This window comes from Leptosomus discolor, chromosome 6, assembly GCF_034619465.1.
Source record: "Leptosomus discolor isolate bLepDis1 chromosome 6, bLepDis1.hap2, whole genome shotgun sequence".
In the NCBI taxonomy this organism is placed as follows: domain Eukaryota; kingdom Metazoa; phylum Chordata; class Aves; order Leptosomiformes; family Leptosomidae; genus Leptosomus; species Leptosomus discolor.
The window spans coordinates 66,295,167-66,312,237 of NC_141396.1; the positions used below are offsets into that span (position 1 = coordinate 66,295,167).

Genomic DNA, 17,071 nt, shown 5'->3' on the forward strand with positions numbered 1-17,071 from the left:
AAGGGAAGTGTTCACCCAGCTGGGAAGAAAACAATCCAGGGAGAGGAGAGGTTTGTTATTTGGCTGTGTAAAAGTTAGCTGCAACATAGAGCCGATGCCCAATAACAATTATTTCTGGCCAAAACCTTAGCCGGTTTAAATTGATTATGCTTCTTATTTTTTCAGATGCTGTTTTACATCAGTAGAAAGATCTAAATATTTGGAGAGGTTTTCTCATAAGATGTTGGAGAAAGTCGTTTCAAACAGTGCCATCCCCAAGGGTCTCCTTAAAATAGCAACATTACAAAGGCTCCTTTTAGCACCGCATTCCTTCTTGGTTCATTATATACACATTCACGGACACAATCTGAAAGAAAAAAAAAAACAAACAACCACAAACCAAAAAAAAAACCCTAAGATGTCCAAATTAGCTTGCCTTGATATGAATATAAGCCTGGGACAGATCTGCTCAGGAGAATGGAGTCCTCCAGTGGGAAGAGTTCCAAGCAAGGACCTCCCACATTCACATGCATCATCCCAAATGAAAGTGGACATGCAGAATAATTCATCTCAAAAGTCTGTAGAGCAAGAAAGGATGCTCTTGTAACCAGGGCAGAGAGAATCCTCAGTGTTTGGGGATGATGGGAGATGACAAAACCATTTTCCTGGAGCACCTGCTCAAAAATAAACCATAGCAGTAGAGTTGTTTCTTATCTGACCTTGCATGAATTACAATTTCCAGCGATGGTAAGGCCTAAAACTACAGGGTCTGACTCTCTGCACCTCGTGAGTCAGACAAGGACCGTTTTGATGAGGGGAAAGACCTGGACAGGTTGATTCGTGGTCATGTGAATGGTGAAGATGCTCACGTATCCACCTCTGGTACTGGGAGTCCCTGGACGTGATTTACGGTGACTTTAGAGGACATCTCTATCAACCACCCTGCTCTCTTCAGCTCTGTCCTGCCTTCCCGCTCTGCCCAGAGGATAGAGAAGGAGGTGGTGAACTGAGCAGGGTGGCGTCCAAGGAGACCTCTCCTGGTGGTCTGAGCTCGTTCACAGCAGTGGCAAAAATCTACACGAGTGATGCTGAGCTGTGAAACGAACTTTAATTCTTATGGCTGCGCCTGAGAGAGGGATGGAGGTTGTGGGTCAACACCTTGCCCATCCCATCTTGTGCCTTGCGTTGGGTGGTTGGGAGGAGGATTGCAGCTACCACTTGGGGAAACCCACCTTTAGGCTTGGCTGCAATTGACGCTCATCCTTCCGAAGAATAGCTCTAGCCCTTACACTTCCCATCCTCCCAGAAGGGAACCAGCAGGGAGAAACGAGCCATGCCCTGCCTGCTACACCAGGCAGGGGACTGACTTTGGATCCAGGGAGTCCTGAGGCGTGAGTTTATTTTGCTTGTGGATAAAGGGGATCCAGGAAAACATCTCTTACAGTCTTGGTGGCCATGAGAGCGAGACGTGGCCAGAGTCAAATTTCTCTGCCATGCTTCTTGGGCGAGCTTTAAACCGGGACTAGTTTCCTTCTTTTGCAGCTTCAGCAGTTCAATAGTATCGGCCTTTAATCATTAAATGATTTGTGGGGGAGAAATACCAGCCCAGAGGCAACCCTGGTCCAGTCCTGTACCCTACACGTGGGGGACTGGATACAGACAGAGGACCAAAGCCTAGGCCATCCCCTAAACCATATCAGTTCCTGGCTTATTCACCCCATCTCTTCCTCCTGGTAGCAGCAGGGGGTGGAGGTATTTTAACGTATGAGGCTTTCCCCTGCTTCCCCCCTCTCTCCAAGAAAAAAACAATAGCAAAACAGCAAAGGAACTGCAATGGGGCCCCTGAAACTTCACCATGGATTTTTTTTCCCTCTTTCTCAGAATGACTATAGAGCCCTGAGTACATATTTGCTCAGTCTGCCCCACGCTTGAACACACACAGGCGCTCAGCTCCCCGGAGGACAGGGGCTCCCTCACCACCAGCTCCCCACTCAGTCAAGCAGAGTGGGCAGAAGCGACCCCATGAAACAAACCCCAGCAGAAATGGAAATACCTGCCCAGGGATTCCCTCAAGGAACCCCCCTTCACCCCCCACCTTCCTTCTCGAGCCCCTCTCCCCAGTAAACATCTCTTTAATCCCTGCTGCAAGAGCTTGAAGAACAGATTTGGGATTAGCCTGCGCATGGGGGGAATGGGGTGGGGTGGGTTTGGCTTCGTGGCTTTTAAATCCCCCCTCCTCAACACCCTACCTGCCCCCCCTCCCCATCTTCTCCCCCCCCCACCCTGCATGCACTCCCTAACTGGAGGCTTATGTCCCCTGCCAGCGGGGAGGGCGAGGGGTGGGACAGGGGTGGGACAGGGGGGTGGGATGGGGTGGGAGAGATGCAGGACTGCTTCCCAGCCCGGGGTCACAGGCTGGATACGACCAACATCAGACCTGTCTTGCTCCCCCCGGCAGCTGGGGAGACCCGTTGAGGCTGGGAGGGAGAGGCAGAGGGTTTATAAGGAGGAGGAGGAGGAGGAGGAGGAGGAAAAGATTGCATCAAGAGCAGAACTTTTTTTTATTTCCCCTCTCTCTCTCTCTCTCTCACAGGAAGCCCTACTCTACCTTAGCCTTGGAAAGAGCCCCTTTTCATAAAATTAGCTGAAGGCACCTATTCACAGCCATGGGGCTGTGAAAAAAAAAAAAAAAAAAACAACCCAAGCAACAAACCGACTGTAGAGTTTGGTTGTGGGGTTTTTTTTTTCTCTCTCTCTCTCTTCTTCTTTTTTTTTTTTTTTTCCTTCGCTCCGAAAAATAAAACACCAATGCACACAGCTCCACTCCGCGAAAACTTGATGCTTTTACCGTCTGCTCTGTGACAGATCTAGAGAGGAGGTTGGCTTTTTTTTTTTTTTTTCTTTTCTCCTCATTCTAAATATCTACTGCTTCTGCAAGGAAGGAGGAAAAAAAGAAAAAAAAAAAAAACAAAAAAGGAAAAAAAGAGGGAAAAGAAAGGAAAAAAAAAAAAAAAAAGCCCCACCACGACTGGGTTTCCAGAGTTCCCCCAATGAGTCAGCCCTGAGCGTGGAGCCGGGTGTGTGTCTGCCCGCCTGTTGCATCCCTGCCATGATTTCCAGCCCCCTCCCCTCCTCGGTTCTCCTCCCACGTCGAAAACCTGATAAGGGGATGGTCGGTGGAGCCTCCTTTCGGCTCGTAGGTAAAACCCCCGGCAGCTTGGCTTTTGGGGGGAGTCGGGGGGGATTTTAATTTTTTTTTAATTTTTTATTTTTTTTTTTTTTACTTCGTGGTTTTATGAATGAAACCACCCGGTTGAGCTGGGAGTAACATCCCTTGGAACTCCAAAAAAGGGGTGAAATCCAGGAGGGGAGGTTAAGGCGGGGGTTGGGGGGGGGGGGAAGGGGATGGACGCGATGGGCTGCGGGCGGCAGCGGCTCCTCCCGGGGCGCTCGGCGGGGGCGCAGCCCCGGCGGGGCGGGGGGCACCGGGCACCCCCCCCACCCCCCCCCCCCACCCCCCTCCGAGCCCCGGGAGGCTGCGGGCTCCCCTGCCCGGCTTTCGGGAGGCTCCTCCTGGGTGCGGGACGGGAGATTCTCTGCCCATGCGGGTGCGAGAGTGGAAAAAAAAAAATAAAATAAATAAAATTAAAAAACCCAAACCCGGAGGATTGCAGAACGTTTTGCGGAGTGAGTGAAAAGCGAGTTTGCTGCAGGGAGGGAAAAAAAAAAAAAAAAAAAAAAAAAAAAAAAAGAAAAAAAAGAGAAAAAATCTAAAGGGGGTGGGGGGAGCGATCTTTCAGCCCCACGTTTTCGTGCCGTACTCAATCGGCTTTTTCAAACTGCAGCTCCTTTGAGACAGAGAGGGAGAGACAAGCAAAAAAAAAAAAAAAAAAAAATTTAAAAAAAATCCCTATTTGTAGCTAAAACACACGGCAACCTGGAAAGCTGGCAGAATAAACCTATTGTGGAGCTGAAACGCGCCGGGATACACAAGCAGAAATCCCCCAGAGCACCACTGTTTGCGAAAAGGTAATTGCTGAGGGAAAATATTTCCACGTTTTCGCTTTCTCTAACTTTCGACTTTGCGATCTGTTTGCATGCCGAAAAGAGAAGACGAAAATGAAAAAAAAAAAAAAAAAGCTGCTTTTTTTTTTTCTTCCCCCCTTTCCCAAACCCCTCTGAAACCTAAAAGATAAAATTACTGGATCTAAAAATAAAGCAGTGGTTAAAAGCCTCCCCCACCCTCTCCAATCTCCCACCCCTTCCACCCCTCTCTCGCCTTCTCCCTCCCTCTCTCCCTCCCTCTCTCCCTCTTTCTGTGTGTTTGCGTTTGACAAAGAAATTATTTGAACTTCCCACTGCCTCATAAAAAGGAAACAGAAGAGCAGTTTTGACATATGGATGTGATTTTTTCTGCTCGGAGACAGATGCCCACGGAAAACAACCAGCACCGGGGGCTGCAGCTCTGAAGGGAGCGAAGTCGCTTTGCTTCACATGGGCTCCTCGGCTGCATTTCGGGAGCTGCCCAGATCTCCAGCCATGAGAAAACGAAGCAAAGGACCGGGGTTTCTTGTCATGTGCCTTTCTGGCTAAAACTGTGGAAACAAACAAACAATCAAACAAACACAAACTCTGGAAAGGGGGGGGGGGTGGGGGGGGGGCGGGAGGGAAGGAGAAGGAGAAATCATCTGCAAGCGGAGAGCTGGAAGACCTCTCGTCCTCCTACTTCCCTGAGCGAGCTTGGATGCTGGAAGCAGCCTCTTGGATATGGGATCATATCTGGTTTATCACAGTCTGGGTTTGATCCTCTGCTGCTCCGTGTTGAGTTCAGTCTACGCTCTGGTGAGTCCCTCGATCTTTTCCCTTCGCGTTCTTGAACGATGTTTCCCTGATGAGTAATTTACCGTATCAAGGATTTAGAAGGCAGAGCCCGGGTTTGTTGGGGTTTTTTTTTTCTTTTTATGTTTGGTTTGGTTGGTTGTTGGGTTTCTTTTTTATTTTGCAGCCCAGTGGCTTATTTCGCTGGCAGATAGTGCGTGCAGTTGGTCTCGGGGCTGCTGCACCAGATGAAATTAAAATGTCTGTGCTTCCCAAAGAGTTTGAATCACTTTTAAACCCCTCCGGAGAGGAACGCGTGCAGTTTGACAGAGGTCTGGGGAAAGCATTTGGGGGATAACTTAAAAGACACCTATGGGTAAAGGGCAACTTTTATTTTTCTTTTGATTTTGCCTTTTTTTATACACACCCCCCCTCCCCAAAAGGACAAATTTAATCTTAATTTAATCTTCTTCATCTGTAAATCTGCTTAATCTCAGTGAAACAGTGCCTTCCTCTTTGGGATTAAATTTGGAGAGGACCTTAGAGCACAGGGCTTGCAGACAGTTTACACTCAGGAGCGTGAAAGTAGTATTAACCCTTTGCTTCCTGGCACGGTTTTCACCTGTTCCTGCACACACCGAGGCAGAATATCTTTCCAGAGGTAGCAAAAAGGGCTAAAGTCTGTCAAAACTGCCTTGAGGGTGGTGATGGGGAATGGGCTAAGCTCTGCAGACCCCACTTGCAGCCCCAAGTGGTCTCCAAAGCCCTTCTGCAGAAGCGAAGGGAGATGTCATGCAGAATCGGCCACCAGATATTAACCCACTGATGGGCATGTTGGTTTGACACGTGCTTTCCTGGCTTTCTCCATCCCTGGAATCACCCCTCCTGCTACCATTTCTGGCGTAGGAAGGGGCACGACCACCACCTAAAGCGGTATCTGCTTTTCAAAAGGGTTGGAGACGTGTTTGAAAGGATAGGGGCTCACCCTGACCCTGGCTCCAGCCGGGTCCTCCCTGTTCATCCAGAAACCATCACCCTGGGCCCTGTCCTCTGGGTTTGGTAAGAACTGCTTGGGACCTTGTTCAGGGCTGGTAGCAGGGGGGTATTTTTCCCCATATATCCAGCATCGTGCCAGAGGGAAACATCTCAATAAATGAGAAGAAACAGCCCCTCAGAAAACAATCATCATTGCAGTCCATCCCTGTCTTGCCCTTTCTCTAAGTACAAATAAACCTTTTAAAACCCAAAGAAAACTGGGGAAACTGGGAGGACCACTTGTCGATTTGTTGAGGTTTTAGTGATGGTTAAGGTTTCTGCCCTGTTCTGGAGGTGGATTAGCATCTCTGTGACCACATCTGACTTCGGGACCGTGTCATGACAGGGTAGGTCCTGTAGCACCTGCTACCCCCCACCTCCACCGCCCTGCTGCCACCAAAGCCCGCACCAAAATTCCTGCTAGCTCTGGTGTCTCTGCTGGTTCCAGTGAAAATCAGGTTCGGGCAACAGCCAGCTTGGAGCTCAGCAAACCTCAGGACCCAGAAAAGACAGGCAAGGCTACAAGGGCATCTCAGACCCCATTCCCAGTTGAGTCCCCTCTCCCAGTACATCCAGTGTCTCCAGAAGGTGCAGAGAACCAGCCAGCAAACTAAGTGTCAGCTGTCTCGTGTTCCCTTTTTGATACCCCCATCGCAACAGACACTTTCAGGTGGCGAAGTGATTCGCTCGGCAGTGCTGGTGGGCGATAGGGGCTCACGGCTGGAGCAGCTGAGCTTGCCCCGTGCACCATCTCGGGACGAGCTGGTTCCGAGCATAAGTCAGGAACAGCTCTGCCAGAATCACAGAGGAGCAAGAAAGCAGGGAAATTTGCTGGGAAGGATTAGGTGAGGTGCACAAGAGCATTTACTCTGTTGCATTTCCAAAAGCCTGATCCCCTCCTGCACTAATTTAGGGTCCTGCCACTAGAAACCCCATTCGATGTGATTGGGCCCAGGCTGAAGTGTGTTTCAGACAGTTTCTTTGCTTTTCAAACCCACTATTGACAGCTGAAGGGGTTGCCAAAAGGTTTGAAAAGTTGTCCTGACAAATTCGGGGGGCTGGAGAGATGTTTTGTGTCCCTTCTGGCATCCCCTTAGGCAAAGTAGGAAGGTGAGCCCCGAGTCATCCCACCGTACAACTACTGGTGAGGCAGGGAACGACTCGCAGGGTGCCAAAAGCCTGATATTTTTGCATTTGTTGTTTCTTTCCCAAACTAGCTTGATTTTTAAATGAACTTTGAAAACACAGAGTGATATTGACTGCATGTTTCAGCAAGGAGATGTCTTAATAGCTACACTATAAGAGGGGTTATATATATACTAGATATTTGTCTAGCGGGTCTGAGCGTGTTTTGAGTGCTGCCACCAAGAGAAGTCACCAAGTGCCTCGCTCCTAGAAGTTACAAGCCAAAATCAACGAGAGCAGCTGCAGAAGGATGGGGATGCAAGTACTTAACTGAAAGACGAGCTCTGTGGCAGCTTTGGGCTAAGCTAAAAGTGGTACCCGCTCTTCCACTCCCCCAGCTGAGCAAAGCTCCGTTGTGCGGTTTGAGTCAGGAGGATTCCCGCAGACTGGGGCAGCCGACCACGCAGAGCTTCAGGGGGCAATTCATCTGTCTGAAGCTGGAAGAATTGAATCTTGAGAGCCGTGGCCCTAATTGCTGGGCTCTTTGCAGCCCGGTCACTTTGCATCTGAGAGCTGGCGATGCCGAGATCGGGCAGAGTATGATGGATCCTAAATCACTGTCACTCCTGTTATCCCTTTTGTCAGCCAGCAAAGATGATAGTAAAGGCATTTTTTGGAAGCGAGAGTCCTTAAGTAGGGATGGGAAATGGTTTCCTTGATTGCCTGTGGCACTGGTACATCATGGGGCAGGATGCTGGCAGATGAATCACTTCTTCGCAGCACGCAGGCTGCGTGTCTCTGCCTTAGCTGTAAACCAGGGTGGGAAACGCAGCCCGTGGAAAAGTGCTGCAGGAGTGAGTCCTCTCAGAGTTGAAAATGACTGTGCAGGAATCGCGGTCCCCCCGTGAGCCTGCGACCACGCAAAATCTGTAGCATGACCAGCATCCCTGCCCTGAGCTTTCGAGGGGCAGCTGAGAGGGACAGACGGCTGTCTTTGATGTGGGGTAAAGTACTGGGTGAAGCTCTGCTCTCCTCCAACTCCCCTGGCAATCCAGAGAAGTCCTCCCCCAGCATTTCCCTGGGAATAGCCCTGATTAACACCTGCTTAAACAGCGAAGGGAATTTCACTTGTAGGTTGAGCGCTTTGTGCCCAAAATCTGCCAGGGTGAGGGGACAAATTTGGGTTCATTCTGCTATTTGCTCCAAGGGCCGGGGAAGCAAGATTGGGCTGAGTCAGATAGCCCTGCAAACACGGGCTTGAAAAGAAAATGTGCACAAAAGGAGCTTTAAAAGCGGGGTCCAACATCAGCAGAGCATGGGAGAGGTTGAGATGTAGGCACTATGATTTTATCTGAAAGGCACTGCCTGTGCTTCTTGCCGAACAACCTCTCCATGCCCCAAAAGCTCCATGGTTTGCTCTGCTGACCCCTTTGGTTTTCACTTTGTTGCCTTCTTCTGCCAGTCTCAGACTGGCAGCCCCCAACCCGGTTATCACTGGAGGAGATATTCTGCGTCATAATAAGAGTAATAACAATAATAAGAATAATAAGAATAATAAGAGTAATAAGAATAATAAGGATAATAAGGATAATAAGAATAACCCACCAGCCTTCTGCAGGGCTTTGGACCAGAATAGCTGCATTTTGGGAAGCGGGCGTCAGCCTAAGTCGGCTGCAATCGGCTGAGCTCAACCTGACACAGGGAAGCAGGTCCATGTGGGGTACGAAATGGGCAGCAAAAGGGACCCCCCGCTGTACTGTGGGGGTCTTGCCTTTCAGCAGCGCTCGGTACCTTGCAGGAGGTGCTGCACATTCGGGGGGTGCATTTTGGCAGCAGAACCATCTCGACCCCTTTCTGTTTGCTGCAGCCCGCGGTTCCCCAGCCCTGATCCCACTCAGGCTGCTTGGGCGACGCTGAAGCTTCCCTCTGGTTTTGCAGAGAAGCTGTAGCACTCCTCCGGAAATTCAAGGGGTACCATTAGGGGACTGGGAACCCTTCCTTGCAAACAGAACCCAAAACAGGGACAAGCTCAGCCAGGTCACCTGCAGAAAGGTCCCAGCCCCTGTTCCCGAGGGAGCTGCATCCACACCAGCATTGGTGTTAATCTCTGATAGGAAGGTCCAGTATAAATCAGAAAGCTCACACCAGAGTGACGGTCAGGTCACCAACTAGTCAAGATCCCCGTTCTCAGACAGAAAACCAGCTGGATTAAGGAGGTACTGGTGGGTGTTTTGCTCTTTGACTTGTTTTTTGTCATTCCTCTGATCAGACCCACATCTTCATAGATCAGGGAAGGAATTGAAATTGAATAATTTGAAGTTGGAAGGGAAAGATAATCATGTTCTGCCTCGGAATAGGGCCCTTAATAAAAAGAATAATAATAATAAATAAGCCTATATAGAGATGCTGCAAATCCTAACTAGCTGTCTAACTTCATTAAATAAAGACAGGCTCCAGCTGCAGGGAAACAATGTCTGAAATGTTCTTTTCTCCGCACAGGCTTGGGACTGTGCCCATCCCTGCCCCATGTATTTATGAAAGATAGGATTTTTGTTACTGTACTTCGGGATTAGCAGATATCCCTGGACTATAAAATACTCAACCGCAAAATAGAAAGCAAACAAGCCTCCACATCAGGGTAATGCATGGGCTGTGATTTCATCCCATGCAAGCCAAAAAAAGTTCAGCTGCCCAGTGGCAAGCCTGACCTGAGCAGGCTGGGTTTGGTGTGAGCTCCTTGCACGGGGAAGAGGAAAAGCAACGGGGCAACTGTGCACACGGAGGGGGTGTCAAGGCTGGAGGAAATGAAATGCCTTTCAGGTCCAGGCAGTTGTTGTTTGGTTTCTGGCCTCCTAGAAATAGCCCCGGAGCGGTGCTTTGAGATCAGTGGGATTATTCTGGCTAGGGCAGTGTGTCTGCAGTCCCTGCGAGGGGTCCTCCCCAGCCCAGACAGCTCAAGCAGAGACAGCTGCTGCCCCTGCCACCGCCACCCTGCACTCCCGTGTCCCTTTGAAAAATGATGCTGAGGGCCGTCCCACAGCTGCGTGTCTCCTGTCGTGTCTTTTTCTGGGCTGAGTGTACTGAGAAGGGACTCTCCTACTCTCCCAGGGCGTAAAGATGCCGGCTGGAGGATTTCCCTCTGCTTGGGAAACGCGCTGCTCAGCCCCTCGCTCAAATTCAGCTGGAATCAGTCCCTGGTTTGCAAAGTTATTTGGGGCGCAGGCAGCACACTCACCACACTGAAACCCCTAAGTAGCAGCTCTTACCAGGCAGCCTCCAGCCCAGCAGCGTGGGGTGAGGTGGTAAAGCACCTCTCCGGGCACTGAGGTACACGGCTGAGGACATCCTGCTCCCTGGAGTCGGGGGCTGCGGCTAAACTCTGCAGTTGTTGGATTTTCTTTGTGCCTAAAGACCAAGAGGAGGGAATAGCAGAGCCAAGATGCAGCTGCCTCCAACTTAAACTGGTCCTCGTTGCTGCCGAGCGGCTCCATCTTCATCCCGCGCCGCTGGGAGAGGGCGACGAAGCCTGGCGTGTGTTTAGGTCCTCACTAGGCTGTGCAGCTCTCCGACTTCACGGCCGTCCCTGGGCTTGTCTCAGCCTTTTGAGCTCTGATCCTTCCAGACCCCCTCGCCCTCTGACACTGTCCAGATCAAAGGGAGAAGCCAGCAGGGATCCCCCACCCTTTTGGATGGGCTGTTTCTCTGCAAAAGGGCAAGTGTAGAGGGGCTTCTCTGTCTGCTCAGCTCCTGCTGTAAGTGAAATTTTAGCCTCTCTCAATTTGTGACTATTACTACCAAAAAAATAAACAACAAAGAAAATTCATTCCTTAGGGCAAGCCCTGACCAAAAGGAAGAATTCAACAGGATCACCCTGTGTTAAAGACCAGACTGTATCAAAGATATTTTGCCCTGACACGGAGAATTTGCTTTCTCCCTCTGCATCCACTTGGTTGTTATAATATCACTTGGCTATCTTGACCCATAACACCTCAAACTTCGGCCAGCCTTCCAAGAGCTGCTGTACTAAAGACGATCTTTGTGTCGCACCTTTTGCAACGTGGCAATAAACAAATTACCCTTGGAGCTGAAACTCAGCCAGCAGAATACCTGCTGGGTCAGACTGAGCTTTACTGTCTTGTGTCATGGGAAGAAAACACCCAAATTTGTGCTTGATGTACCTGGCTTGTCATTAATCCCTTTATTTTCACTAAGGCCAGGCTGACCCTTGCCAGTGATTAGAGGGGCTCTGCCTTTTAGGGTTTTCCTTTCCCGTCAGAGGCTCAGCTTGGACTGACATCCAGAAACCTGATTTTTAAGAAAGGAAAGATTTGGACTGACCTCATCCTCTTAACAGATGGTACTTTGATCCTCCTGCGACACAAATCCCTCTGACAGCATTCAGGTGATGGTTCAGTTGTTGAAATCTGCAAGGATGGCGCGTCGTTCTGGCCAAGCGTTTTTCCCTTTACGCAGCAAAGCAGAAAGTGAACTTTTCTGCCCCTTTTCCCTCTCCCCCCTCCAGCATCCCTGGTTCAAGGCATTTCAGCAGCAGAGGGTTTGTGCTCCTGTCTCCTTTCTTCCCTCCCGACTGTGTGCACCCTTCCATGAGCTGATTCGACTCGCTGAGCTTGCATGAAACTAACCCAAGATGGAAAAAAGAAAATAAATGTAGAAGGTTTCTAGCTGGGTCAGTGGATGGCATCTGCACAGGAAAGGCTTGAATGAATCCCCAAGACACGCAAGGGAGAGTTTGAGTCCCAGAAGTGGGGACAAGAAGGGATGGGTGGCCAGCAATGTGTGCCTGTTTGCCCTGACACCATGGCTGTACAGTCACGTGACGCTGGCATAAACCCCCCCAAATCCTCCGTTTGACAGACCCACACTCCATCCCTGTTGTACCTCCCTCTCCTTGGCAATAAATGCACACACAGCAATGTGACCCACAGGGCTCATCGTGAGCTCAGTGTAGGCTCCACACTACCTCTGAACCCCACTTCCATCAGCCACACCATCTGATCGTTAGCATGCTTCTTGGCAGAGTTTTCTTCTGAGCAGAGGAGTTCTGCAGAGAGTGACAGGATAACATAGGTCAGGGGTATTGGATATGACTACACTCGTGGATTTTTGGGGCAAACACGAGTTTAGGCTCATAGGCTTGAGGTGTGCTGTGCACCACTTGCCTTCAGGGCCAGAAGACAGGACCCACCCTTTGTATTTAGCAGTGCAGACATAAACAGGGACTTCATTAATGTCTATAAATATGTAAAGGACGAGTGTCAGGAGGATGGAGCTGGGCTCTTCTCGGTGATGGCCAATGACAGGACAAGGGGCAACGGGTGCAACCTGGAGCACAGGAGGTTCCACATTAACATAAGGAAAAACTTTTTCCCTGTGAGGGTGGCAGAGCACTGGAAGAGGCTGCCCAGAGAGGTGGTGGAGTCTCCTTCTCTGGAGACATTCAGAACCCACCTGGACACGTTCCTGCGTGACCTGCTCTAGGTGGTCCTGCTCTGGCAGCGGGGTTGGACTGGATGATCTTTCGAGGTCCCTTCCAACCCCTCACATTCTGTGATTCCGTGATTCCAAGAGGTATAACACTTTTGGTACCTACTTACCTGCTTTCTGGTCTGTTGCTTGCAGGGACGGTGAAATGGTCAAGCCAAACCATTCGCCCTGTGTCCAAATCAAGGAAGGTGTTCAGCCAGGCAGGACTAGGCAACACACCCCTAGACCACCTCTCTGACCCTATCAAAGTGCAGAACAAATGGACCTTCAAAGTCCAAAGGTGTTTGGTGTCTCTGAGTCGTTCCACCGTAACGACCTCTAGTATCAGTGGTCTGTGAGATAACTAGCTCATCAAAAGAAGACTTGGCTTTCAAAGAAGACCTCCTAGATCTGTGTCTGGGGCGCAAGGGCTGGAGACAGTAGTTGCTGTCTCAGCACACAAGGCAGGCTGGTTATCTCGTTTTTCACACGGCTGAGCTGTTGTTAGTCAGGGTTCCTCGATGTTATCTGTGCTTCAGTCTCCCTTCCCCTCTCTCCAAGCATTTCAGTGTATTTATCTGCTTGGGCTTGCCACTCTGAGAACAAAGAGCAGCCTCAACCACATCTGTAAAGACAGGTTTGAAAGTCACTGGGTGTCCTTAGAAAACCCTCTCTTCCCTTCACTGAACTTTGGCTTGGGACCTCAATGTTGTGTTGTTTTGTTCTAGTTTTTGTGTGTGTGTATGTTTTAACAGAAAAGTGAGTGCTACACAAAACCTAGCTCTTGCTTGCAGGGGGTGAAGGGACAAGGCACTTTGTAAGGAGCAGCAGACGGTAGGGAACTACCACCTCTTTGGCACGTAGCAGAGGACAAATGATCAATTAACTGAGATTCAGTGGGGCTTTGGGGGACTTTGCCACTATTCGGTACTGCTAGTAAGTCATTTAATCATCATCTTATTGCCTTGATTTATTCACCTGGTTTATACACCTTGAGCACCCAAGGGACTGCAGCATCCCAGGAGAGCGCCAGGCCCATCCTATACACTAACCATGGAATGGTGCTGGTAGCAGACACAGAATGGGACATTTCTTAGCTCAGGAGGAAAAGAACGGTTTCAGAAGCTGGTCCTGCTCTGTTCGGGAAGGCTGGGACTCCTGGTGCATCGTTTGAACATGATTATGTTCATGCTTTCCTGCACTGTGCCATTCCCCTGCTCCATCTCCCCATCGCCATGATAGCCTGCTCTGTCGTTTCTGTTGCTGACTTTGGCCTTTCTTTCACAAGGCTAGGGAGAAAGAAATTAACATTTTTGACCCACCATTTCAGAAGACACAGTGGGGTGAATTCAGACCACCCCTTGTAGGCCTGTAGAAGCCCACCAAAAGAGGAGGCTGACTCTGGCTCATGCACAGGCCCACTCACAGACCATGTTACTGCCATTTCTCTTACCCACAAGGCCTAAGAATGGTCTCTAACTGACTTTATTTAATGACACAATAGGGCTAGGGGCTCCCGAGGCTGCTCAGCCATAGGAAACCACAGACTGACCTGCAGAGTAATTAATTCATTGATCTTGTGAATTAAAACAAGTTAAGCAATGCCTGATCTCCTCCAGGAGCAACTAGCCAGTAGCCTCTTTGGTTTTGCAAAGATACAAATCAAATTCCAAAATGCAGTGAAACAACTGGACTGATTTCCCTGAACTTCACATGCCATTTCCATCTATCCCGCTTTTACTGCCTAAACTGCTGCCTCACCTCAATGTGACCTTGACTTTCTTCTCGACTCCTACATCCCAAACCTCTTCTCCTTTCAGACATTGAGCAATCAGAGCTAAAGTAGCTGCGAGACACCGGCTATGGCAAGCGATTGCAAGGAAATCACTTGTTTCTCCTGGCTGCATGTGAACAGTAAGATCAATAAAGCAACATTACGTAGCGTATCTATTTTGTGGTTAGCTATTTCACTCAGCTCAGTAAAAATACAGAAAAAAAAAATAGAAGTGGAAAGGAGCTGATAATAGGTGGGACTGCTAAAGATGACAAACATCTAGAGCTTCAAAAGCTAAAATTGCTGGCTTATCAAGAGCCACCAGGTTACGAATCTTTTAACCTCTCAGAGCTGATATCCCCAAAGTTTCCTCTGAGCTTGTGTTTTCTTCCAGTGACCTCAAGGTTGCATTCACTGAAGTGCTTTCTCTAAAATGACCTCTTCAGAAAGGAGAGGAGACCAAGAGCTGAGTTTTAGCTCTCCCATTGACTTTCTGAGTGCTTTCAAGCATTTCTGGCTCTGTACGTGCAGCAAAGGCACAGAGGACTTGGGGGGGGAGTGAAGGTGGACTCTGCATTTGGAAACGTGGTTTATTTCTGATATTCTACCCAGAAAAGGATAAAAGAGAGAGAGAGACAGATGGCTCTGAGGTGGAAATGTTTTCCCAGTCCAAATAGCCGTGGTTACTAAAACACACACCAGTAGGTGGTCAGAGGGTCCGATGGACTGTACCTAACAGAGACGTGGCTTATTTTCACTGACATTAAATTACCAGGACTGTTTGCCCAGGCTGGCCACTGGGTGGAGACAAAGCAGGATGGGGCAGATTTCCCTTGCTTGACTTCAAGTGTCAGCAGTGGGTGCTTGTGTGTCTCGGAGCTTCCCCATGTTCTCAGGGGACCCGCTCGGCTGCAGAGCATCCCGCCGCAGATCATCTGTGACTGCACCCCACAGAACCTGGGTGGGCCTCGAGGTCTTGTTTCCTCAGCTGACAAAGACCCAGGGTTTGGTACGAGACTGTCACGTGTGTGTGTAGAGACAAGTGAGCGTGCGGGTGCAACTCTACGGCTGACTCATGCCATAACATTGTTAAACAGTCTCGGAGCACCCCACCATATGATTCCACTGCAGAGTACCAGCTTCATCTCCAATTCATTTCCCACCATGACTAGTGTTTCTCCGTCAGCCTTTCACCACCACAATGAAGCATGTTTGTTGTGTTGGGTTTTTTTTTTTTTTTCCGTTTCATTCCTGGGATCAGATTTTCTTTGTGATTTGCCTTAACCTCATCACAGAAACCACAAAGCTCAAGGGGCCAGAGCCTTCTGCTGCCGTAAATCAGTGGTGTTCCCGTGGAGCGCAGAAGGGCCAAGAGAATCTCAGCTGATGTCAATCAGTGTCACTGCAGGGAAATAAGGAGAGAGCTGGAGGGTAAATTGGAGAAGCCCAACTGGCACATGCTGGTCCTGGTCTTGGGTTGCGTCTGAATGGAAGGGAGAAGATTCTGCAAATTGAGAGGTTTAGGTCAGATGACAAGCCCCCACTTTCCAGATGCTTCTCCAAACCATGTTCAGCCATGCTTCAGTAGCTTCTTTTGTGGCTGGCTGCCTTGTGCAATGAATGCCTTCTTGAAAGCATTTAAACAAGAGCAATTTGGAGGGGGATCTGAAAGGGGAGAGTGTCGCTCTTGTTTCTGGCTAGGGTGGCGTGGGGAAGGATGATAAGCATTCTGGCAGGCTGGATTTTTCAAACCACAGGAGAAGGCTGTGGATTTCATTTGTGGAATTCAGTTGTGGATTTGGGTCCGTTCTTAAAGGATGCCAAATCATGATGTCTGAATCTCCGAGATTTGAGCAAGTTTATCTTTGGTATTTAAAGCAGACTGTGCAATAGGTGATTGCTTTTTCTTCTCTCCTACCCACATTTTTACACCGATTTTGCCCTTGCATCCCTCGGTGTCATTGACAATGATGATGTGATCAACGAATGCAACTTTAAGTGCCTTTTGCACATATTTTGTAGGACTGGAAGTGGGAAATTAGGCCATTCAAAGTTACAGCTACTGTGTACTCCTAATTTACTCTGTCATCAGCAAAAGATGACTCAGGTTTATGGAGGAGCAGGGGGAGGGGATAGTGCTTCAGCTGGGGAAAATGGAACAGAGTCAGCCCTTGTTTTGCACATAGGTAAGGATCCCTCCCTGGTTCTGTGCCAACAAGTCTGAACACAAAGAGGATCTCCATAGGGGTCAATGCGGGCATGCGCTTGGCTGACCTGACTCAGCACTTCCTAGGGTTATGAGGACTCTGAGTTACCCAGAGAAGTGGAACAATGGCCAAGCCAAAGGGTGAACTGACTGCCATCCCATGAACAGAGCTGGGTGGAGGAGAGGCATGAGGTGAAGCAGGAGCAGAAAGCCCAGGCGGATCCCTGTGTCCTTCCATTTGCCAGTTTTCCTGTTGCTGCTGACACGGAGGCGAATCGCCCATCTCTCCTGTAATCGCCATACAGTCACGTCTGCTGCGTAATAGTGGTCAGCATTGTCACTGGGAGCACACAGGGGCGAGGGTCCATAGGGTGTGCACAGAGACCCAGGAGATGTGGGCATGCAACTCCTTTCCCAGTCTGGTGCCTAACAACTCCCTTCTCTCTGCTGAGAGTGCCAGCCTGTATTATCGGCACTGTCAGTCCTCCAGAAGAACCGATTATGCCTTGTCTCACTGCTGTGGCAGTAGCTTTTGCTTCCCTTCTGGATTTCCTTATTCATCACCCTCCCCTTTGCCTCTTGGTAGCACCATTGTTCCTTACCCTACTGCTGGCCCTAAATCCCCAGCTTTTAAAACAGACATCTAAAAT

General features: G+C 49.4%; 1 protein-coding gene across 1 annotated transcript in view; it reads left to right on the forward strand.

The window, feature by feature from the left end:
• The first annotated feature begins 4,746 nt into the window (after positions 1 to 4,746).
• Positions 4,747 to 17,071, forward strand: part of PTH1R (parathyroid hormone 1 receptor) — a 115,534-nt gene continuing 103,209 nt past the window's right edge. The window contains exon 1 of the mRNA XM_086466941.1: positions 4,747 to 4,821. Coding sequence (XP_086323067.1) covers positions 4,747 to 4,821 — 75 coding nt within the window. The remainder of the gene's footprint in view (positions 4,822 to 17,071) is intronic.